A 26,066-nucleotide genomic window follows, 5' to 3' on the forward strand; every position below is an offset into this window, starting at 1 on the left:
TGGAGTTTTAATATTTGTAAACATTTCCTCGAAATCTGAGACATCATCACAGTATCTATCAGTAGAGCGGCCAAAGCCAGCAGGCGAAACGCTACTGCACATGTTCAGTGTACTGCATGCTGCAGAAGTAGGAGCAGAAGTTAGAGCTTTTTTGGCGTATGCACCATCTTGGCGTCCAGTATGTAGTTACTCTATCTGCTATGGAGGGTTATCCTCTCATGCAGGTGCAGAACACACGTGCTGGTTGGCCGTTGGCTATCGTCTTTGTGGTGATTTCAAGTACAACTAGAGACACAGGGAACACGAAACTGATCAAGCATGTAAACATGTAGAATCTCTGTTGTGTTCGAGAATAATAAATCATACAATCTGGTAAAAATAATCCAAACTTTTCCGGTCTTAGTGCAACTTAAGTTGAAATTAAGTTATATGAACGCAGTTTTTATTCGACATGCCTTTTTCTGTCCACTGCTGTTGAAACTTCAGTGCTCATGTTGAATTCCCAGCACCTGACACAGATGGTATCAGTGTTATGTCATGAGAATACTTCCCTCTCTAGATTTCTGCTTCCTCTTACTGTCACAGGGCTGTAACATGACATCTTTGATGTCTAAGGGGAATTTCTTTTTTAATCCACGATTACTTGTGTAAAAAAGATAATTTCAGAATTAAGTAAAAACTCACAGAATCCTCTATTTAAATCCAGGTAAAATGACTAAAGCAGTTCCCTCCGTGATATTTGAACTGACCTGCACAAAGATTGCATATGTTATATTTGTCCCCCGAGCCCTCCGGCCTGTTGCATTTAAGTAAAGGCAAGCATTAACTTCTTTATCTGTGTACATGGCATTTGTTTACATTAACATACATGACCTCTTTGATAATCCTGCATGTACTAAGCGCAGAAGACTCAATGTATCTCCGCCTCATGAGATTATCTGTTTGCAATCCCTCTGATCGCCATGAAAGTCCTGAGATAAGCGATGTGAGCAAGTAAACAAAACTGATACATTAAAAAAAGCTGTTCTCCTTCAGAAATTACCAGCATGCATTATTAACTCTGACAGCGTTAATTTAATTTCTGAATTTCGTATTTAGCAAGTTGTTTATCTGGATGCAAACTCGCCTCCGTCGAGTCTTTGAAGTTCCTTAATAAGGCCCCCGGTTCACCAGTAATGCCACGTAATACCTGAAAAAGTGTCTGTAATTTAGATTAAACTGCCAAAAGTGCTGCATAAGTGTGGTGGATGCTTGTGTCTGTGTGTGTGTGTGTTTGTTTACCAGTCATGTTGTAAGAACCTGACAGCCAGCTACATCATCCAGGGGTCAGCTCGAGTTTACTTCGTCTGCGATGCCCAATTTCCTCGTCTGTGTGTTTCAGCAGGGCCATGGGTGTGGGAGGATGAGAGATGATTCCTCAGTTCATTCATAGTTCTCTCTCGCTCTCTAACACAGTGTCTTCCTCATGTTTTCTTCTTTTTACTTTTTTATCTGTATTTGGCACAGTGAGCAGTTAGCTGATGCATTAAATCGCAAAAGCTGCATGTCACCGTGTAGATCAAGCAAACATAGAAAGTGGGACTGCAATAAAAGATTTTCTTCTAAATTTATATATAAATAGTTAGGTCTGACAAATGTCAGAAAATAGTAAATGCCCATCACAATTTCTCAAAGCTAAAGTTGATGCTCTTTGTATTCCTAAAGGACCAGAGACCTTTAAATAAAAAAAAAATATTCATTTTTATTTATTTTTTATGTCCTATTTTATGATATTTGTGCTATTTAATATATTTTTTAGAATGTTTTATTGGTATACGGCAATTTGGTCGACCTCTGTTTAAATGTGTCTTTTAAATGCATTTAGATTGGATTAGAAGCATGGCAGAAGTTATTGACATTTTGGCAGTTTTTCTTCAAGGGATAGTTTGGGGTTTTTTTTTGAAGTGGGGTTTGTATTAGTTCCTTTGGTAGTCAGTGTATTACTTACAGTCGATGTTAGCAGACGTGAAACCAGTTTAGAGAAGCAGGCTGGCAGGAGTTTGACGTGGAAGCTAAGGAATGACCTGTTGTAGAAGGTTCAGCAGTAAAATGTATTTTAGCCATGTAAAAAGAAGTCCCACCTAAAACAATCAACGTCGGTTTTACAGTACACTATAATTCGATTATTTTCACAGCTTTAACTTGCTGTCAGACAGCGATAACTGCTGTTACCGCTGTCTTCAGAGCCAGACTCCAGCAGTAATTTAACACACTTAACACACGAGCTTTTGGTCAACAGCTGCTTCAATCAGTCTTTTTGTTTGTCTTATTGTGTGATTTGTTTTTAAATGTTCCAATTCACAAATATTGCTCTTAAACTGCAGAATTAACATCAACTTAGAGTCGTTTTGTTTTGATAATCATCATTTGCATTCTATGATAATTTGTCTTCATTGTGTGTCTCTTTCTGTCTTGCAGTCCTGACGATATCGGAAGCTGCTGGTACATCCTGTTGTCCGGCTCCGTCTTCATCAAGGAGTCCATGTTCCTGCCCAGAAGCAGGTAAGAACATCGGCCATTTTGGTTCGGGGTTTTTTAAGGCTTTATCTCGGCATGAACATCTGAGCAGCTTCCTCCTTTCAAAGCATATTTGAAAAGACACATAGGGAGATAAAAAGCTTATTCTGCTCTGGCGGGAGAAATCCAATTTTAATTTATACTATCTCAAAAAAGTTTGTTTCCCCTCCTATCAACATGCTCTTATCCAGACAAGTAAACAGGGGTGATGCCCTTTATCCAAATTAGCTTATTTTCAAACATTGTTTGCAAGGGTTGAGGTTACAAAGGACACACCTGCTCGTTGTTGATTTCTCAAGAGGAGAAGTTTAAATCCAGTAATTGCTTTTTGTCTCACAATAGATTTTATTTATGTTGTCAGAGAAGAAAATAACTCAGGGGAAAGAGACCGCTGCTGCTGACTCAGGAGTTTTGCAACTTTTATTTCCAAAAAGTAGCAAATTTATGATTTTCTTCCAACCAGTGAATAAAATGTTAATATGCTGATCTCAAATATTGGGCTGCAAATTGGTACACGATTTCAATTTGCACTACTTGCTGGTATAATCCAAACCTTGATATTACTTCTCTTGGCTAAGAGATCGAAGCTCGGTTGGTGTCTTGCATTTTATTGCACGGCACCAGAGATGGCATCAGCATAACTTTCCTGCAATTCTGGAGAAACAAAGCGACTCTCCTGCATAAATGCTCTCTGTGCCTCCCTAAGGAAAAGTCCTAAACAGGAGGAGATGAAAGAAGGCAGCCTCAAATGCACCCTGATGTTTCAAAAAACATACACGAAATTCTCTTAAAAGACAAAATAAAGTCTTTCTGAAAATGTTACAACAGAAAAATAGGCGCGCAGAAACCCACATACCTGCAACTGTAGAGAAACAAAGCATGTTGAACATTTGTCTTGCACAAATACTGCATCTTTAACACTATAAACAGAGTCACAAAAAACTCTGCAGTAAACTTTAGCATGCAAGCTACCCTTGCTGCTACTCAGGTCTCTAAACACGTCTCTCATAAAAAGCAGATTTACATATAAAAATAATTAAGACTTTAGCTCCAAAATGTAAAAATATCACAACATTCACTTTACCCTTGTTTAAAGTAGCTTAGCTTCACAAGTGTCATGAGAATACAAAGAATAACAGAATAAAGAATAAAGGCAATCCTCCCCAGCAAAAACTCTCTTTTGAAAAGAGGAAATAAAGCAAGTGGTATTGCAAAACATCCAGCTGTTAAAATTATATGAATGCTAAACTTCCTCTTAAACTTCAAAAACATTTTCCATTCACACCAGAACATATTTACCACTGTAGAAACATGTTACCAACACTTATGAAAGCGTAAGAAAACGTGGAAACATATCAAAAGCGTTGACCCCACCAGACGTTTTGACCTGTACCCTTCAAAATAAAAGTCTCCTGTACATCCGCATAGATTCCTAGATTTCAGTATATAAACACTGACTGAAGGGTTTTTATCACACTTTCATGTAGTTGTAAGTAGATGACTACCTCTTGAGCAAAAGCAAATGTCACAGACCTAATTCTCTTTTTTTTCTGTGGTCATGTAGCACCAATTTCAAAAGTATTTGCGTATTTTGATGTTATAGACAGCAGGTTTCTTCATTTTATTTATTAATATTATTGTTTGTATATATTGTTTATTTATTTATTTGCATCATTTAGATGCCTGTGTGAGTCTTTGTATCATCTCTTTAAATTTGGACATTTTGCGGGTCCATGAGTGCGATGCAGTAGGCGGAGCTCACCTTGAGTTCTTGTTTTTTCCCCTCAGCAGCACTTTGTCACTCGCTCGGTGGATATTTGGTCTATTGATTCGTTTCCAACTGATCAGATAACATCAATGATGAGAGGAGCTGTTTGTAAGTGAAAGTACATGTTTAGACCCAGCAGGATGAATGGTTTTTCAATCCACATGACGTTCTGCTGTGCCTTCTTTGCCCAAAGTGCGCTATAAGTAACCCAATTCCATATATATTCCAATAACATTCCTAATAACCCGTCCAGCTACAAAAATCTATTTGTGGGGCCAGATGATTTAGTTGCCACAAATAAATGAACATGTGGAAACCCCTGCTGTATTTTAGCAGCTCTTTTAGCTGCATATAAATGCATAAGAGTGTACGCCTGCCATTTATTTCTGCATATTAATGCTAAATAGGGGGAGTGAAAGTAGTTCGATTTTTAATGTCCTGAATAGCAATCAGCTATTTTGATTTCAGTCTCAGCAGCATTGAAGGGAAATTATAATCTTATTTTGTTGAGATTCATAAAATTTTTCGAAATCACTGGAAACATCTCCATGATTTACATGTAATGTATGAACGTATACAGAGATCCAGTTTGTCAGCAGAGCCCTCTCTCCGGGCTGGATAATAATTATCTACGACACCCTCAGAGGACTTAAGATTCATGTTTCCCTCTCCAGCTCTCAGCCATCCGCTCACAGCAGTGATCACCACCTCTAAAGCCAAGACTCAAATGTTAAAAAGCTGCGATTTCACAAGTGGATCTGTTACATGAACCATCTCTGTGGGCGTCTTGAAAACAATGATCTTTTTCATCCATTAGGCTTGCATAACACACACCTACGGACACTAGGAGCACTCGGGCGCCGTCACTTTAGCCCGCGGAGCAGAGCTGTCCTGGCAGCTCTGCGGGGGTCGGCTGTGGTCATTCTCTGGATTCACATGAACGTGGGAGGCATTTAAAACGGAAGACTTGATCGGAAATGTGACACAAAGCTGCTCAAATATAACCTTTTCAGTTTTGCCAAGGTGAAAAATGTGTGTGTGGGATGCCGGAGGGGGATTTGCAGGTATTGGCAGATTAAAGTTAATGCCCGACCGCAGTCGCTGGGGAAGACAGGGCTCTGAAAATGTTTACTAAGCATATGTTGCAAGGAGGTCTGTGCAGGGGTCCAGTGTGCTGCATGGGACTGTGTGTGGTTGATAATTAGCTCACTTTTGTTGAGAGGGATGACAACTGCATTGCACAAGACAGTCTTGTCTCTGTCAACTGCACTGAATTATATACATGATGCACAAAATGAGAACAGTATTGTTTAAATCACAATATAAAACAGAAGAATTTGACTTGGGAACTCAGTGTTAGGGAGCATGGCAACAGCTAGATCAACACACTGACACGAAAGCCACAGAAACAACAGGACTTCTGCATGTACAGTGGTGCATGTATCAGTCAGCAGCCCATACAACCTCCTTTTGTATTTAAAGTTAACTTTGGTATTTTTCAACCTGGATTTCTTTTGAGATTTTTTCCATAAGGTTGCCCGACACTTAGAATTACAGTCTAAGTCTGTCAGCGACAAAAACAAGCATGTAGGGATGCACAATAATATCAGCAAGTCATTGGTGTTAGCAGATATTGGCTTTAAGATAAAATATCGGAATTAGCCAACATGTTGATATCTGTTGATATGACAAACCAACACACACGCACACATACACATATATTTTACTGACAAAGAGAACATGTTTAAAACATCAACCCTAAGTTGAAGTTTGTTTCTTATTTTTCAGAAGAATAAAAATCACATACATTGAAGAGCTTTCTATTTTATGTCTCCATCAGCTGGTGGGAGATCACAATAAGAGTATGCAAAATATTATTCTAATTCCACTCCAGAAGAGACTTGATGATCACTAAAATAAGGTGGAGAAAAAAAGTGAACATATTGATTACATCATCAGAGTTGTTTTTATATCAGCATTTCAGATATCGGCCAATTTCCCCCCTAAAAACAACAACTATACTGTGCAAACTCTAACTTTTAGTGGATGTAAATTGATGATGGTGGTTACACTGCAGCCCTGTTTGTGGGTGGCAGCTGCAGCAGTCTCTCATAATACTGGACCAATTACAGAAACTGTTGTTCCAATTAGTCACTTAGAAACACTAAAAAGTTTGAAAACAGGGTCCAGGTCGAAAAATACAGAAGTTAACCTTAAATGCACTCAGACTTACACACTGTCAGACTTGGGACTGTCCTCACCAGAAAAATGACAGCACTGCTTGTTTTTGACAACAATTTTGACATTTTCTTGACAAGCAACCTCTTGTGATTGTGTGAATATCGACCGTCCTCTCAGAAGCAAAGGTGGAAGTAACATGATGTTGTTGCAGCATCGTAAAACCTCCTAGAGAAGATGTCAGGTGTGTGGTTGGGTGAACAAAGCTTGCATCCAGTATCCCACCAAGGTTTCTTTTAACCATGACTGTGATTTTTCTCATAACCTAAACCAAGAGGTTTTAGTGGCCAATCTTGACCACAGAGGCGTGTCAATAACACACAGCCAGCACATATAAAGCCCATGTTAAGTAGTGTTAACATGTTAAGTAGTGCCCGATGACGATATGATCTGATAAGTCCACAGCACAATAAATCAACACAATCACTGTGGAAAGATAAAGATAAAGCTCTCTAGTTAGCACTCTGTTCCAGCCTCTGCCACCGCCCTTGTATGTCTGCCGCATTAAAAACATCATTCTTGAGGGGAAATGAAGCGAGGCTTATTTCCCCGGTGACAAGAAGACATTTTTGAAATGACACACACAAAATGACACATTTCTGGTTCAAGTTTTCAAGGAGGGCTCGGTCATGAAACTAACTCAGCACTCGAAATAATAAAATGGTGTAAATTTTCAAATCAAGACGGAAAAAGGAATTAATGACCATTTTTTCATCATAGTGGTTGCATGGCTTTTCCATGGTAACAGTGCCAGTGGAAACTTTATAACAGTGTGTCAGTCTAAAGCCTTGTTTGCACCTGGTATTAATATGCATCTTGGTTAATTAGACTTAAGTGAACAGCTTGAAGTGCAGGCGTGAATGCATCCACTTTGTCCTCAATATGTCTTGAAATGTGATCGCTCAGGCAGCATTTGGGGGTGGTCTGAGCTGCATATGGCCACATTCTTTCAGCGGTCTGTACACGAAAGTGTCTGGGGTCACATTGAAAGATAGTACATGAGGAAAAAGGTAATGCCTGTGCACTTACTCCATGCCACATAAGTTTATTTATGACAACATTTCAATCCTAGGATCTACGTGATGTGTGTGTAACTATCTTCTTCAAGACTGAAAGATTGCCTACTCAGCATACATCTGAGTTTTGTTATCAGACTCCCTGTTGTTAAAGAAAACTTTCTGTTGCTGCCTTTACACAGGTTTGACCCTAGACTGTATGTAAAGATGGATGACGTGCCCCCACTTCCCACTGCTGTGCTTAAGTGAGGCTAAAACATACCTTTATGTAACTCACACATTTCCATTTTATTAAGGCTCAAAGTTACATATATTTAAGGGCATTGCCACTTTGACTGACAACTGTCTGTAAGGCGTCACCACAGTCTTTGAGTCGGCTCCACCCTCTTGTACAAATAGGATCACATCTGGCTATAAATAATCCCGGATTGATACAGCTAAAATCCTGAGCTCAAGACTTTAAAACAGGAGTCCACAAATTAACAACTTCATTTTTGTACAGTTTGTTATACAGAGAGAGGGAGCGGGGAACAGAGGGGCCAAGTGAATCAATATGCTGCATGCAGCTCCACAGTGAAATCCATTTTTACCCATTTTAAATGGTAAAACAAAAATACTGATATTCTGGCAGGTTCACAATTAAATCAGTGTATGAGAAACACTGCACAATCCCCTGCAGTCTTTTGCCTTAAGGCAAACCAATAAATTGGCACTGAGGTGTGTATATAGGATGATAAACCTCCTGCAGGCTAAAAACTGATCATACTGATTGATGTATGGATTTAATTGCATATGGAGCAAGGAAATTAGATCCCATCACAAGTGGTCACACGAGAAGCATGTGGATTTTAAAGCCAGGCATGAAGATACAGACTACAAGCTGTCCGCAAGTGATCTGATCACCCAACACGTATGTTAATACCAGGTTTAAACAGGCTCTTAATGTAAGCCATCTGACATCACAAGAGGATGCATAACTGTCATACTTCCTGCTTCAACAGGTGCTTCAGAAGTGACATATTTAAATATTAACTGGTTGCTCACATGTTGAGGTTTTTTCAACATTAACGGCCTCATAAAACCTAAACCGTCGTATCATTTTAAAAATCAGACGTCACTTTCAGTTTACATTTCTCTCTCCATACCTGTAAAAAAAAAAGGTATCTGTTATTAATGGATTTTTTAATAGCCATAGCAACAAAGAAAAAAAGAAATGGTGAGGGTAAAATAGCTGGTAGGGGAAATTGGTTGTGACATGAGGAACTGAATGAACTCCAGCGGGACTTCCTGAAGCTTTTAAAGATGTGGTGGAATTGGGTTTCAGACAGGCCCTACCCAGAAATGGCTGCTCGTATCTACTCTGGCAGCAAGGTTGAAAACCTGATACGCTTCCATCATTCACTCAGCGCTCCTCTCTCTGCGCTCCCCCGCCCCTCGCTGGCCGCTGTAGTGAGATGTGATCCAGGGGGAAGAGCAATGACTCAGTCATTAAGTGAAGAAGCTCTGTGCCTTATTTAACCCAGAGGCCAGCGTGAAATCAAATACAACCCAAATAAATAAATAAATATTAGTAAGCGGGTGACACAGATTTAAAGCATGCAGAAGCATGTGCTGTGTAAAACATGTAATTAAAGGGAATCAGGTCAGGTTCTGGTAACATGATGATGATTTTTGTCAGATTAGGAGATCACAGTGATGTGATCCATTTTTGCTGTGTTTTGGCAGACTGCACGTTGGATACAGACCAATCACAGTCCGCCATCTTTCATGACATAAACCAATGAAGCATCAGACGGACCTGTCTGTTCTGCCCGGCAGCACCAACAACAAATATTAATGTGTAATAACAGTTTTATGAATGAAGCTGAATGAGTGAATGAGTGATCACTTATTGGTGAATGTAGGCTCTGTCTTCTGTCATTGTATAGAAAAAGAAACAGGGTGAGTGTGTGGCTGTGTAGCATACCTACATTTGAGTGCCGTGGGTGACACAAGGGGCCGCAAGTGTGATTGATTTGGTTTGCCTCTGACATAATGAAAAAAAGATCATTTCTTTTGATTCGCCATGTGGTAGCGTGGAAACAACAGTTTGTGCTCCTGTTTATTGGTCTACGTTGCAGGACATGTTGTAGTCATGTTGTTGTGTCGGCCGTCTTCCACTATAACACACCACAAATGAAAATCAGAAAAGACATCAACATCAATAGCTAGTATTTTATTCAGGTGACTCATCAAGCAATTTCAAAAAGGCAGCAGGAAACAGAGTTTAAAAAAATGACAAAAATAAAAAAGAGCCCCCAACAAAACAAACACATTGAAACAAACAATAGATAAAATGAGCGTCTATTTACCAGAAGAAAATAAAAAATAAATAGGGTGGTTATCTTTACAGGTTGTAAACTTACTATCATACTGTGCATTAGTCTAACTGCATGCTTTGTCAGAATAAACATTTTAATTTGGTTTATGAAGAAGATTTTTGCAGCATTTGACACAGAGTTGTTGGTTGGGTTCGAATTTTCCTACAGAAAAGTTGCAAATGTTTGAGTTTTAGGAGTTATTTAAAAAATGATTTGTTACTAAAAATAAGATGTGATGATGCTGCAAGTCTCAGTTTTCTGCAACTGTGCAACTTTTTAGGAATGGACAGAAACAGAATTTGGCAAAGCATGTAATAATCACCTCTTTCTCCCAAAACATCGGCATTTATGTAATTATATAGATATATGTAATTAATACAATAATGTAATTACTAAGGAACATGTTAAAATATTTTTAGTTACATTATCAGTAAATACCCACTGTGTGGAAGTATTAGCTTCCACCCTGATATACACTTCATTAACCCCGGTCTGGTTTTACTTCCCTGCTGCTGCCTACATTTATCATCACTATCAGTTGGCTGCTGTCAGGACTTTACCTCCGGGCATTCACTGAACAGTTTCCTGATTATCAGCCTCGTATTGGAAAACTAAAACCACCAGTCTTAACTGAATCAGCACATATCAGCTGCGGGGGATTCAAGTTAGCGCAGGAATGTCAGCCGTGTTTGTGTGAACTGCTGGAAGAAAAGGTCAGTAAAGCACCAAATCATTTCTTGACAGCCGGCAGCAGCTCAGGCGGACTCATCTGTGACTGTAGATGACAAACTGATCCAGTAATAATTTATTCTCTTATTGCGCAAACACAGATCTTACTCATTTCTTTTCAGCATTGCTCGTATGTTCTGTGGAAGCAGACAGCGATAAGTTGTTTTTTTTTTTTTAAGGACAAGTAATGTGTACATTGAAATGACAGCACTCTGAATCCAGCACAGAGGCAAGATAATCGTAATGTTCAGTTTAGAAGGTTAGCAGTAAGTTTGAAGGTTGATTTTTACTCTTCACGTGGAGGAAAACAACACTGACTGTAACTGCAAACTTCATGTTTAGCTACGTGGTTGATGTGGTTACTCATGGGGTGTTGAAACATGTCTACTACAGTTTCGTATGATTTCAAAACTGTGACGGGAAATGTTTTCCTCTTTTTAGATTAAAACACCTTAAAATAACTTTTCTGGTTCATTGCCTGTAGAGACTCGAATGAGCACAGGTACCAGCGTAATTTGGCCACTGGCCTGTAGAACTGGCTTCTCTGAGAGAAACATTTAATTTGCGTGACTCCTTCAAATGTGGAATTCAACTTAAAAGTGCTGAATAGTTTACTGTGTTCATGAGCTGTTCGACCTTAAAGGCAACAACATTTAAAGGGACACTCCACTGATTTTCACACGGTCGCTTTTATAATGTCTTCTCTTGATCTGAAGCAGTGTTGTTTAATAAATTCAGGTTATCTTGGCTTTGATTGGGCTACTTTTTATTTTTAAGAGAAAATCTGTGACATAAATTGAGGCCATTGGGGACAGATGTATTTAATGGTCTAATGTGGAGGAATTAGTGGCATATAGCGATGAGGTTGCAGATTACAACAAACTGGAACTTCTCCCATAGGCCATGTTGGAGAGCTACAGTCGCCACTGTGAAACCGGGAAAGCACAAATGGCCCTATCTAGAGCTAGTCAGTAAGTTTCCATGCACAGTTTAGTCTACGGTTATAGCTCAATTAGGCCATTTAATTGGACTGCTGGACACCTACTTGGTACCTTTGTATTGTTTCGTTTTCTTGCCTTCTTCTTCTTTTGTTTTTCCCAGCTTTCATCTACAAATATATGCTGTTCAACTTTAGGGTCAAAACCCAGTGCAGGGATTGTAGAGCATGCACAGAAGGCGTGCGCCATTTCAGGTCAGATTAAGGCGTATTCATGAAGAACTAAATCGACCCCCAACTGCATTATCTGAGTGTGTTAGTCCGAGTTCTAGAAGTTTGACAAGTTAACTCGTATTTTAAAAGTCCAGTTTTAGTCTGACTTATACAATAATTTGACTTTCTTTAACATCATATAAACATTTTGAGTATTTGGTTGTTTGAAGTTAAAAAAAGTTAAAAATTTAAAAAAAACAACAACAATGATTTAGAAATAACATAACGTGAATATTATACTCCATTTAATTGACTAATCCCCCTAAATCCTACACATTGGACCTTTAAAGTACCTGGTTTAATGACGTTGCATTATGGGAATTGTAGGCCTCTTAGAGTTTGACTCATGTTGGAAAGTAAGTCAGGATATCTCGGTCTCTGCTGCACCTCTGTTAACTCTTACAAGTCCCTGAACTACATAGAAGGTTGAGAAACAGAGTTAGACAAACTTGACAAATGAAGTTGAATCAGCAACTCTTCAATTAGGGTTTAAAATTGACAAGAGTTGCTTGTTGCCAGTTGTGTTTTTTTTTCTCCAGTAAAGCAGTTTAAAGTCTAATCCTTTCTGCCATGCTGCCTACTTATTACATTTCCAGCTGTATTGTTAGCTAAACCATAAGTACAAAATCTGGCTGAAGTAGGAAAAAGCTAGAGCTATGACATCAAAAATGTTACATGCAACCCTCAAAAAAACAAATCAACTAAAAATGTGTTTTTTGGGAGATATATGACAAGTGGTTAGGTTTTACTCATGTTTTAAATTTGACCTGGAATTTGTTATTGATCTGAGTCACGTGTGTACAAAGAAAAACACTCATAACAAGCTTCTGTAGTGTAACTTTTTGCGGACTGGAGGAAGAAATCAAACAAACAAGAATATCTGACAGTTAAAAAATATGTTCACAAAGATGATTTTTGCAAGGTTCAGAGATGAGGAAGAGGAACATAAAGCATGCTGGTGATATTGTTGTTTTCTTTATTCTCAATCTATTCAGTTGAGTTAACAATCAGCTTGACTTTTAGGCTATTTGGACCAAAATTTTAAGTTACAATAACTGGCGCATTATCACGAAGAAGCTACTGTTGATGCGGAACTGCCAAACTTTTTCTTTCTTTTTTTAGTTCTACAGAATACATGAGAAAATATGTTCATGAGTAACCTCTACCGAAAGGGGAGGACAGACGCTGTCCTCGCCTAACCACCCCTCCATAACACACATACGCACACACAGACGCACGCACACACACTCGCTTGTATCTGTAGCAGGAAGTGAGTCGTACGCTGGAATGCTGGCTGAAGTCAACGCAACACATTACACACACACACACACACACACACACAGAGAGAGAGAAAGAGGGAGAGAGAGAAAGGGGGCAGAGCCATTGGGCAGAGGCTGAACCACACACACATTCAGAGCCACACACTCCCAATCTCACACAGCAACACTCGCGTGTTCGCAGGACGATATGCCGCAGTCACACCAAAGTCTCGGGACTTGGAACATGCTTGTCGGACTCACCGTGGACTAACAGCGGGGGGATAATTTAGAAGGAGGGATCCTCTTATCTTATCAGGTGTTGGTGTCACTCCAGGAGCAGTTTAGAGAGTCGGGGGTGAGTGTTTGGACTATACTTAACTCCTGTTTCTGCCTCACTGAAGCTCAGCCTGAAACTCCTGTGTTTTTGGTTGTAATTTAAAAATCTGACTCGTCTCTGAGCCGGGAGCTGGTTGCAGTAAAACCTTCTAGTCTGGAATGTGAAACACGACTTTGATGTTATTTTGGATCTGTCAGAGTGCAGTGTGTGCCGCCAGTAAAAGGGGTGTGTGTTCTTCGTGTTTGGAGGGGGGGCTTTCGGCAACCTTGAAACCAAAACAAAGATGGAGCTCCTGCTGAGGGGAAAACGTGTTAGAAGTGGTTTAGAGATGCAGCTGTGATTGACTGATACGTGTCGGAAAAGTTTTGAGCGGCTCGCCTAGTCGCTCGCTCTCTCTTTCTAAAACTTCAGTGCCCTTTTCTCTTTGCCATTACGATGTCGGTGGAGTTGTATTTTGGGAAAGTCAAGAGTCATTCGTACATTCTTGGCTTCGGTGTCAGCTTCTATTTCAGAAGTGGCAGGGTTAAGGTTCGGGGTATGTGTGCGGTGTGCCACGCCGTTACTCCGAGGAATTCTGTTTATGTTTGCACGGGGAGAGGTGGTCGGATGGTCAGCTGCAGCTCACAGGGGATGCTGGTAAACCCGTCAAGCCTGGATGCTGTTTTCATTGACAATCGCTCCCTCCTCTGACCTCCCCTTCACTGAGCCAGCTCTGAAGTCTTGCATAACCAGGGAGTTTAATCTTTGTCCTTCTCAAGGGTCTGCTGGGTTAAAAAAGCCGGTGTGCCCTCTCACCATTTACTCAGTTAAACGGATTAACAGAGTGAGGAGCCCCCCCTCCGACCTCCTCCTTCAGCTCAGACCAGGGGTGCAGATTAGGGATTGCACTGGTTCAGTCAGACGGCAGAATGGATCTGAGGCTTTGGCGGTGGGCTGCCGGGCTCGCAGAGTGAAAGGCTGGTGATGCATGTGGAATGACATTCCAGACGCCCAGTCTCGTTGTATAACGGGAGGGGAATGCGAGGCCACAGAGGCAGGGGAGATGTCGGTCAGTCAACTGAGAGAGGGCTTCAGGGTTTCATTTGAAAATGAGACACTGGCCGCATGTCTGAAACTAACTCCTAAAAAGATTCTGATGGTCAACATTTGGGGAATTTGAAAGAACAGTAGCAGAGTTGACATTTATCGAATTTTGTCAGATTGTTTGCATGACAGGTGCTATACAAATAAAGCTTGATTGATTGATTGAAAGAACATAGAAAACCAAAAACTAATGGCAACACCAAGGCGAGCTCTAGAATGAGACTCCCCTACCAAAATAAGATGATTCTAATGCAGACTGAAAAATGAAGTTCATGTTTTCAAAGTCTTGCATCGAATCTGCGTAAAACATGAAAACAGGCAAATGTGTTAAGCGATCTTTAAACAACAGCTGCTACACCAGTCTAGGTGCATTATGGTCAAAATCAGTTTTTAAAGGAAGGGTTATCTCCTCTACCTTCAAGATGAAGGTTTAGATCTTGTTTTGTCTTGTGTGATGGGAACGATTTCCGTGTTTTGCCTCTGAAGTGTTTATGTCACAGGACAGTGTAGCACTACATTTATCACACGTGTGTTTTATTACCTTGACCTCCGTCACCTAAAAATGAGTCGTTTTTATCTACATAGGGAGCAGGTCGTCATCCACAGAGATCACCATGTTGCATCGCCATGTTTCTACAGTGGGCTGAACAGACAAAATAAGCACTGGCTCCGGATAGGAACATATGCATTTTTGAGTGAGCCACTGTAGTTAGCAGCCCTACCTCAGTGAGCCAAACAGCATTGTAAAAACACTGATTTTTCACATGTTTTTATCGGTTTTAATCACCTGGTCGGTTGGTTTTGGAGAGATAGAGACCTCTGTGGATAATTTTTCTCCCAGTAACCCTGAACCTCTCATAGGAAAAAAAGTGAGCACATATTAGCAGGTGCTGGGACAGCATCCTGTCTGTGATGAGCTGAATAGTGTCAGGTTAACATTGATTTGTGACATGAAACTGCTTTGTTTGGTGTTTTTACCGGTTTTAATCATCTGGTCAGTTTGTTTTGGAGGGGAAGAGCCCTCTGCGGTTATTACGGCTCCCAGTAAAAACCTGAACACTGAACACTGGAGGTTTTCAGCTGGTCACAATCTGCACTTGTCACCGGACACTGAATTATACGCACTGCCCCTTTAAGGCATTCCCATATTATAAAGTGCCACTTTGAATATATTGAGTTTTTAGAAAGATCTCAGTCATCATTATAACGACTTGAAAGTCAGAAACTAGTTATTATGATAACTTAGATATGACATGAATGCGGCATTAAGCTGCTGTACAAAAACATGTACGTCACACTGTATTGATCTTAAATTGTGAAAGTGTTTGAAATGTTCTTGTGTTTGTCTAGAGTGGTTTTAGGGGGTTTTCTGGCTATATGTGCTGCGTCTTTATGTATTCATGCACCGCATGTTGTCAGTTGTATTTTTGATAACGTCTGCAGGGTGGTTTTCCCTTGAAGAGATAATAAAGTGAAGTGAAGTGAAGATAATTATTTTCAGCATATGAAACTGTGCAGCTGCACTGAGCACATATTACAGCATTCTGGTGTGGAAACTATGACACAGATAATCCTCGCTCAGTGCTGAGCTCTGTTATAAATGAGTTACATACCTGGTCAACCATCTGGCGCATTTCTTATCTTTTTTCTTATCTGCTTTTGTCAGCCAGCACACAGAAATGTAGTTCCCAGGAAAGAAAGCTCAAATCATCTTGTGCACCTGAATTGCTCCGTGCTGAATTATTAATGGCAAATAGACTGTGCACACACTTCGACTTCATTAGTAGCACCAATAAAAGCTAAATATTTGCACGGGTCAAACTTGTGACGGTGCTGATTGCTGTAGAGATGCTTCACACCTCGATTCAACCGAGCATGGAGTGTTTGTTCTGGACATATTTGTTGTCTGATATACATTCACTCAGATCTCACACTTTATATTTGCTCAGGATTCGTCATAGAGCAGTGGAGGCTTTTAATCTCCAAACAAGACACGTTTGTGTTAGAAAAGCCCTCCCACCCCCTCACTCTCCACTGCCATAATCCCTTCTTTAATATCTCATGTTGCCAGTGGCATTTGCCTCCTGCAAAATGGAGGATTGGATTACTAATGTTAGGAAGGTAATGGAGGAACATGATCGAACATGTCACTTTGGTGTTTGGTGGCCTAACGTGTTTTTTTGTGATGGGTGGAAGCACCGTGCTCGCTCTTCCAAAAAGGACAGCCAGCCAAGAGAGGCTCAACAGGATCAGAGCGGGTACCGACTCCAAACGTCTGTAAAACCAGATCAAAAGCGCCCGCTCGTTCCTCTGAAGCTGCTGCCCAGCTGACAAATCATCTTTGCTGGAAATAAGTTGCAGAAGAATTACAACGTTTGTCTTCTTGTGAGAGAAAATACTGAGTAAGCTCTGCATACTGTTGCTATGTTTGGCCCCGTGGTGGAATTCAGGCTTGTCGGGGATACAAGCAGAGTTAAAACGTGTTAAACTGGAGCTCAGGCAAAGCAAACAGCAACCATCAGCATTAACCCCTTCACTGCCTTCGTGCACTGAGCTGGCTGTGGTCCTGTCCAGTCTCTCGATCTTTGATTTCAGTTTATACGTCCCAGCAGTAGCTACTGTGAATTATTATTTGACAAATTTGTTCAAGAGGCATCAGAAAGTTGATAAATTAGTAAAATTGTAGCCCCGGCGATGAAACAACAGAACGGCTGACAAAAGAGAAAAAAACACAAAACCCCCACAAAGGCCTGTCTGTGAGGCAGAAAGAGAAAAGCAGAGCAAGCTAAATCGACTTTTAGAAAATAAAAGGCACCACAAAAATCATTATTTGCTCTTTGCCAAAGTGGCAGGTAGAGTATCGCCGGCTCTCTGCGGCTGGTTGGCATTTATTTTCCAGCCTGACCAAGTTGTACCCACAACATGCAGCCTCAGGCCCGGGGGCTCCGCAGCATTTAGACCACGCTGGGCCCGAGGTCTGCACCTGTCAGCGTGAGTGATGAAAGCTGCCTCCTCCTCTGCCTCCACGCAGGTAGCCACACAACACAACTGGCTGCTCACTTCACCGTGGGCACTGTGAACTTTCCACGCCTGCAGTCACTCACTTTGTCAGTCACACAGTCAAGTTTGGCTTCAGCAGAGTTAATGAACTGGGGGGGGGGGTTGTAAAGTGTTTGTCTTCTTCAACAAAAAGTCCAATATCCAAAGATATTTCATTCACTATCAACTATAACAAAGACAAGCAGCAAATTATGATGTTTTGAGAAGCTGGAAGCAGCTAATTTTGTTCATTCCTGCCTGAAACACTTGATTGGTTATTAAAATACTTGCAGATTAAATTAATTGTCTTTCAACTGTCTAATCAGCTGTGAGATGATTGCCGCAGCTCGAAAAACAAATTGAATAGTAAATAAATTATTACAGTCGTTCTCAATCAGAGTTTGGGGATCCCCAGTGTCCTTGAGGGAGTTCCAGGCCGTCCCCAGAAAAAATGGGAAATAGTTCATTTTCACTATTTAACTCACTTTAGAAGTGAGCACAGTGTGAGTTGCTATTCTGATCATATTCACTTCCTCCAGTTATCTCACTGTAATTTTCATTATTGATCAATCAGCCACATACTTCTCAATTAATCGATACATTGTTTTATTAATATGTCAGAAAATAGTGATGCGTGCCCTGGGTGTTTTTCCCAGAATCCAAGCTGACATCTTGACAAGGGGTTTATCCAACTAATATTCCAAAAATCCAAAACAGCTCAGTTTCTTACCATGTATGACAAAGAAAAGCATGAAATCCTCACAGGTAAGAAACATAAAACCCATTCCATAAATAATCCATTTGTGGATTATTTAAACATTTGCTAATTAATTTTCTGTCAATCGGCTAATCGAATAATCGACTACTCCGTTCAGCTTTAGTTGAAAATATAAAATTCTGGCCTCATTCATTTCTAACAACCAAAACATATTCTGTCAAAGGGCCCTTGATGTGAATTCTTAAGTCATGCTTTTGATTTTATCTTTTAGAGAAAATGTCTACAGCAGCCTAAACCATGACAGAGTAACATGAAACCGAGAGCAAGACAGTAAAGGACGCTCAAGAGCAAATTTATAAAAAACAGCGAAAAGAAAAGAAAATTTTTTAAAAAATAACAAAATGAACAAACAAGAAGATAATTCTCATCAAACAGGAGTCTGTGACCTAATGTTTATCAACTCATTGATCCCTGACACAAAAAAGGTTGAGGATAATGGAATTATAAAGTTACAAAACATATGAAAAAAATGTTTTATATATATATATAAATTTCTAAATGTTTTGTTTCATAGTAGTATTATCAGATAATTATGAGAAGAAATGAATTAGAAATAAAAAAAAATTAAAATAAATAAACAGATATATAACTTTATTAAGGCTGTAACTAACATTTTTTTTTATCATTAATAAATCTTAATTATTTTCTCAGTTACTTGATCAGCTGTTCTGTACTGTGCCCTGTAAATTCTTACTATTACATACAACAAGTTAAACCAACAGTCTGAAACTTAAAGATATTTCAGTTTGTCACAGAAAACGGAGAAAATAGATGCAGTGAATCTTTTTCCTAAAATAAGTAAACAAAATCAAGCATCGATTTATAATTCAAATTGTTCCAAAGCAATTTTCTGTCCACTGACCACAGATCAGAAGAGTTATTTTCATTATTTCAACTGCTGTAATTGTTCCTGTGTGTATGTTATAATCCTTGCAGCTCTACAAGATAATAAATACATTTATGTTTTCTGAGCCACCGTGACTCAGCGTGAATTTAAAGATAAATAACCGCAGCTTGTGAGTCTAAATAATGCAGCACAACGCTGCACAGAGTGAGGCAGGCGCACAAACCCGACAGGAGTCACTTGAGTTTATCTGACAAAGCGATCAGCAAACCAACAAGATGTGGGTCACGTTCTGAATTGTAAGATGTTAAAAATAACAAACAAGTAAGTGCTTATGTCTCTGCATCGAAGTCGGCTGCTGGACAAAGGACGCATTCTTCTCCAAACCCACAAGTTGGATCTCCTCATGCTCAGAGTTTCCATGGCTGCTGCCCTTCTTTGAGACGTTTCGGTCTCTGCAGCTTTTAATACCCCCCCTCCCTCATTAGGAGCATACTGTACAAACTGTGACATCACGAGAGTGGACTTTTCCAGAGGCGGGTGTTTCCCTCCAGGTGGGAGGAGTCACGGCTGAAAGGAGGAACTGTCCATTCAATGCTGCTCTGTTCAACATTTTATACTGAAATTCCAGACTGCATATTTAAGATGTTGGACAGATATAGACTCAGACATGTAAGTGATCTGTCTGTGCTTTTTGGCTGAGTCAGAACTTACAAAAAACATACAGTTTACAGATTGTAAAAAGATATTCAACTACGCTTGTTTTATTTGGTAAACGCTGACTCCTGAATTGTTTTTCTCATCATTTTATTAATTTCTTTTTTTTTTTCCCTGTCTAGTTTTGGGAAGCGATCGGCCGGCAGCCTGCGACGTGGATGTGAGTGCATCGTCCTGGAACCCTCAGAGATGATTGTGGTGAGTCCCATTTTTCACACTTTTAGCACAAAAGTGTCAAACACACAAAAGTCATCAGTCATTTTTATTTTTTACAAAGCTTTTCTCACCCGAATGTGACATTTGTATCAATTATAACTCCAAAACCCTACATTGTATTTTTTATGTCACTTCAGCTTCAGTGTAAAACTCTGTTTCTTTTTAGTACAAAATTGCATTTACACGTCATTTCTGATTTAAAAAATAATGTCTTCAGTGCAAACATGTAGTGTTTGTGCTCTCAGAGTCTGAAGTTTAGCCTCAGCTGTTTCTAATGTTAGAAAACTACAAAAATTAGGATAACTTTGATTTTGTAATGCCTTCATATGTAAAGAGAGAGCTGCATGTTTATCACCAAACCTACAACATAATAGAGCTGTAACCCAGGGAATAACATCCTCGGCCCTGTGATGTTTCACACTAATCTTTTCTAACTGCCTCCTGTTGACATTTCATCACAGCCTTAAAGCGCAGCTGTATTTGACTTTGTCATCTTTAATGGAGTCCAGCATGTGCGGGGTTGCTCGAGTCCACTGCTGGTAGAAGCGCTGACCCAGTTTTATGGCAAATCAAATGTTGGCTCACAGACCAAGTTGATGAGAGCAAATTATTCGCGTCTCAATCGTCTGTTGACCAGAAGTCCTCCGAGGTCCGCTGATCACAACAGATGCAGTTTTTGCTGATGAAAAGGGAAAACACCATAGACAAAATCATGGTGCAGATCCGAAAACAGCTGTTGTTTACTGCGAAGAAACTGTATGTACAGTGTTCTCACTAGTGGTTGACAAATTACACAAATGACGTGAACCCTAAAAATTGTAGGATAACGTGACAGGATAAGAGGTCCTGAGAGTTGGATCTAAACTGGACTTGATCAGAAAGTTTTCTTTAGTTGCAACATTTTTTAATGGAGAATACTTCTGGTTTTCATCCTTTTTAGGTGTTCATGTCCACCTGTAGGGAGGGTCCTACTATTATAGAGCTTCACCTAACAAAAATATTCATTGGTAAATCTGCTGTGTATTTCCTCCACTAATCATTAGAGAAAATGTCTAAAAACAGTAAAAAATAAGTAAATAAATAAAAAATGGCCCTTACAGTTTCTAAAAGCCTGTTGTTCAACCAACAGTCCAAAACTTAAACATAATTATTTTAATATCAGCAAGAATTTCAGCGGAGAAGCTGAAGCTAGTTGTTTTGCATTTGTTAAACTCTGGGGATAAATACTTGTCATATCTAAACTTCAAGATACACTATGGAGGATTTTGAAAAATATATTGACTCATACAAAAGCAATCCCTGTCAGTCATCACTTGTGATCCACTAGAAGTGTTTTTTGGTGTATTTTTCTGCAGAGACTTTTCGGGGCGTTCCTGAGCACAGCGCTCAGTTGAAAATGGGACTTTATAAAAAGGCAGTGACCAGACAAACTGCAAATATAACGAGGCAAAATGCGGAGCGGAGTGAATCTGTGGTTAGCTTTCACTTTCACTTTTGCTGGTGTTGCTGTCGCAAACATTAACTGACCGTTCCTGCACAGTATACCTCTAAGACCAGGGATTTGAATTCATAGGTATCCACACTCTTCATGAAATGATTAAGATGAACCCTCACAAACACACATTATGAGAGGAAAACCTATGTTTATAGTTTATTATCATGGTTGTGAATGTATATTTCCCATCGTTTGTCTTCCACAAACCACCATCAAACAGAGTCCTCTTGGAAAAGGAACATAGAGAAATAAATACAACTTGATCAACATAATGAATATTTTTTTAACCAGTTGCAGGTAACAGAGTGGGACATTGAATAAAGCTGTTTAAATACTTAAACTACCAAAAAAAAAACAGTCCACACTGTGGCAGATGAAGCCAAAACAGACGCCATTTGACTGCTAACTCGTCCACTGCTGAGATGTGAATTTTGATATCGGTTTCTATCGTATACAAGCACCTCCACACTCACTCTCCAACATCTCTTCCACACACAAATCCACCCCCTGTGCCATCTTTTTTTTTTCTCAAAGTAAGACACGAAACACACCCCACGTCTTGACACTATATAATAACGAGTCGTTGGCGCAGCCAAAGCACATCACACGCTGTAATTGCCGTGTCTCTATGAGTGTGTGTCGTAGACGGAGGGGGCTTCTGTTAGCTGAGCCTGTATCAGCTCCTCACAAAGCCCTCGGTAATAACACCCTCTGCTCTGCTCTGCTCGCTTCAGACACTTTCTGGCCTTACCCCTTTTGCTATAATACGTGCCAACCCGCCCTGTAATTACTAAGGAGGGTTTTGGAGCTGCTGAAATATAGATGCATATGTATAACCCCCCCCACCTCTGCTGCAAGTTTGAGTTACACACAGAAAGATGCACAAACATGAGCAAAGAGACTGACACGTCAAAAGAAAAATGAGCCGCTCACGTGTTCATACTGTACACACACGCACACATTGCTCTGAGGTTTGCAATTAGACACACAATCACTCTTACGCTCTCACTCACACACAGCTCCTCTGCCGTTGTCATGGCAGCAGTTGGTACGGCAGAGAGAGAGAGAGAGAGATTTTAGTGGTGTAATCTCAATGGCTGAACGCTGTGAAATGTGAAGCCGCAGTGAAAGTGAGAGTGATGGAGAAACGGGTCCAAAAAGAAACTCAAATATGTCATTCCAGATTGACCCAAAGCCGCCAGGCAACAGAGAGGTCCTGTTTTAACCCAAAATACACGAGAAATTGTAGTTCATGACTTCACTGCTTGCTATGTCAAAGTGGCATCCTGTGCCAGTTTCCACTTGGAACATTTTTTTTCCTTCTCTCCTTTCAGTTCATTTAAAATGGAAACATGGATTTTATCTTGTTTTAACATGTAATTTCATTGTGGTTAATGTGCGTAACAGATGGAGAGCTTGTGTTTTACTCCATCAGACTCTGTTTATCACCGTCTTGTCAATCAAGCCCCCCCCCCCCCCGTCTCTCTTTTTGTGTTGTGAGCACCCTTTGACGTAGGTGTGCAACGTGCAGCCCACACACACTTCTATTTTTACGCAATGAGAGGGGCGGGAGGCAGGCACGCAGGAGGAGGAGGTGGTAGGAGGAATCGGAGATGGAGTACAGGAGGGTGGGGTTTTTTGGGATTGTGTGTTTCGGGGAGGGCGTGAATGAAGATGAAGACAGTCACTCCCCCCTCTCTCCTTCTCCCTCCCTCACTATCATCTCCAGGTGGACTATATGGATGAAAATGAGGAGTACTTCCAACGACAAGCCTCGCACAGACAGTCCCGCCGGCGCTTTCGGAAGATCAACCAGAAAGGGGAGAGGCAGACAATCATCGACACTGTGGATCCGTACCCCACCGGAAAGCCGCCCATAGCCCGGGGATACCACACGGTGAGTTGCACCCTGCGCTTGTGTTTACCCTCGCTGCGGTGCGTCGCTGTGCGCTCTGTGTTGCTCCTGTTTGTGTCGTACTTCAGAGCCTGTTGTGCGTCAGATCGTAGCTGTGTGCTCCCAACTTTGTGTTGTCTCCCTGTCTGCTGGCCTCAGCTGACCCTCGGGTGCAGGTTGTTGTGTATGGATGTCCTGTGTCCTGGGGAAGGGCACCCTCGTCTCCTCAGGGTGCACTTCAAGCCTGTTTTTCTGATCTTTGCCCTGAGCTGTCTCCCTGTAGTGTTTAATTGTTGTTTTACCCGTCTCTGGTTGGTGAAAGTTGTGGCTCTTGTGTCTAATGTTTGTAGCCGGCTTTAGTGTGTCGATCTGCTCTCTCTGTGATAAATGTTTTGTAGTTTGTTGAGCACCCTCAACACTGTGGTTTCTCTGCTATATCTGTGTCTTCACAAATCTGTTTGTGCTTCTGATGGTTGCCAGAAAAGTCTCACGATGTGACTCTGTTTCATGTTTTTTTAAGTTCAGAATTCACACCATAACACACGTCTCCAAAACCTTTGCACATCTTCAGTTTTCTCAGTCATTAGAATGATTGAATATCTTTTTCCAAAGCAAATTCAAGCTGCATATTGTTCTATAGTTTCCTGCAGGGTTTGTACAAGGTCCTTAAGTGCTTGAATATTTGGTGGGGGAAAAAATCAATTACAGGAATACCTTGAAAATAGCCCCTTTTTTTAACAAAGTGCTTAAAAAAATCTTCAAATTCAAATGAACCACGTAATGCTGTCGTATATTTTGACCAAAGCATCCCAGACACGGCGGCGATTGTCGTCTGCTGTACGAGATAAAGTGATCGATTATCGTGCACGACATTTATCCATGATCCAAGTCTACATTACTGTGACACATAGATAGGCCGCGCTGGGCTATAATCGGGCCGATATCATTTCATCTGAAGCCAGCATAAATCTGCACTTAAAAGAGAGACATTATCCACATCAGTTTTTTATTTATTTATATTTATTAAAAAAATCTATATTTGAAAATCAGTAAGTTACTTTGAGTAAAGTCCTTGAAAATGAAAAACAGTGCTTGAAAAAGTACTTGGAAGTCCTTCAATTTCATTTTGTAATGTTTGTAAGAACCTCCTTCTTGGATTTACAGACGAAGTTTCCCCGCGGAGAGCGAAACTTTTCTTAAATGCGTGTTGCTGTATAACGATCATTGAACCGAGAGAAGAGGAAGTAGTTTCCCAGCTGGCCGCAGACATCAGTGCGACATCAGAAAGATGCCGGATTCTTATAATTATTCTACATCGAGTTGATGTTGGCATGAGACGTTAGGAGGATGTTGGATTTGGTTACTTAACAATCCAACTTAAAAACCAACAAAACATCAGAGTAATCTGTTGTCAGTATCGAACACCACATTGACGTTGGCATTAGATGTTGTCCTGAGATGTCCTGAAATTTGGTCACCCGTCACAAACTAAATTAAACCACATATTCATGTATGATGATGTTGGTGGCCAGCTGGGTTGGTGAGAAAGTTGTGTTTTGTTAGCGCTGGTTCCCAACCTTGGGACAGTGACCCCAATCAGAACTCTGAGACAAATTTAAGAGGTCGCAGGATGATTTTTGCAGTAGAAATGATTAAAAAATAATAAATCTGCTTCATTAAATACTGTAACTTTTTAAAATTTTCTCTCATATTTCCCTCTATCTGGTGAAGTATTGCAGTTTAACATCTTTCTTCTAACAAGTGCAAACACAATCACTTCCTCTGTTTTACTCAAAAAAGCAGAGCTTCATTTGACGGAGTCACTGTTTTAAAGAGTTCCTCAGTAACTCGTCTACCGATGCATCTCATTACAAAACACAAGATGGTTTTAATGCAGTGCCGCTCAGAATACATCTAACAAGTTTCATTTTAATAAAACATTTGAATAAAACATCTATCGTGCCTTCAGGCCTCAAGTTTAATCATTTTAGAAGCACGGCCACTTTGCCTTTGGTGTGGTCATTTCTTTGAGGGCACAAAAGCCAAATGCCAGTGCAGCAAGGCCGTCAAATAAAACATTCATTTTACATCCAGGGAAATCATGAATTAAATGAATCTAATTTAGCGTTAAGGGTGATTTTTATTTTCAATAATACAGAGTATAGTGGTGTACACTGGTGTCTAGAAACTAGAAAATAAGCTCGGGCAGTGCAGGCAAAGCAAGTTTATTTATATAGTGCATTTTTGCAAAAAAAAAGGCAGATCAAAGTGCTTCACATAAAACTTCAAAAGCATTGAGACAAAGTGCAAAGGAAACACATCATAAAAGGACATTTAAATACACATAAAAAGACCAATGAAAAGCTAGAGAATGGAAAATAAAAACAAGCTCAAATATACTATAAAAGTTACAGTGACAATAAGGCCGTTGGCTGCAGTTCGTGTATGTTTCTGACGGCCGTGAGGCCAAACTGAGAGGGCAGTGGCCTTCAAGACGAGAGTGAAATTCCTGTTCTGCATTAGTGCC

At 40.2% G+C, this 26,066-nt stretch overlaps 1 protein-coding gene across 9 annotated transcripts in view; it reads left to right on the forward strand.

The window, feature by feature from the left end:
* The window catches only part of rapgef2b (Rap guanine nucleotide exchange factor 2b), a 148,222-nt gene that overhangs the window by 52,494 nt on the left and 69,662 nt on the right, over positions 1 to 26,066 (forward strand). For 8 of the 9 annotated variants that reach the window (XM_042493533.1, XM_042493539.1, XM_042493535.1 and 5 more), the window contains exons 4-6: positions 2,458 to 2,541; positions 20,057 to 20,132; positions 23,375 to 23,542. In XM_042493533.1, the coding sequence (XP_042349467.1) occupies positions 2,458 to 2,541; positions 20,057 to 20,132; positions 23,375 to 23,542 (328 nt within the window). Of the gene's footprint in view, positions 1 to 2,457; positions 2,542 to 13,346; positions 13,492 to 20,056; positions 20,133 to 23,374; positions 23,543 to 26,066 lie in introns of those variants that run through there. The other variant, XM_042493541.1, reaches the window with a different exon arrangement.

The sequence above is a fragment of the Plectropomus leopardus genome, chromosome 9, assembly GCF_008729295.1.
Source record: "Plectropomus leopardus isolate mb chromosome 9, YSFRI_Pleo_2.0, whole genome shotgun sequence".
Classification (NCBI taxonomy): domain Eukaryota; kingdom Metazoa; phylum Chordata; class Actinopteri; order Perciformes; family Serranidae; genus Plectropomus; species Plectropomus leopardus.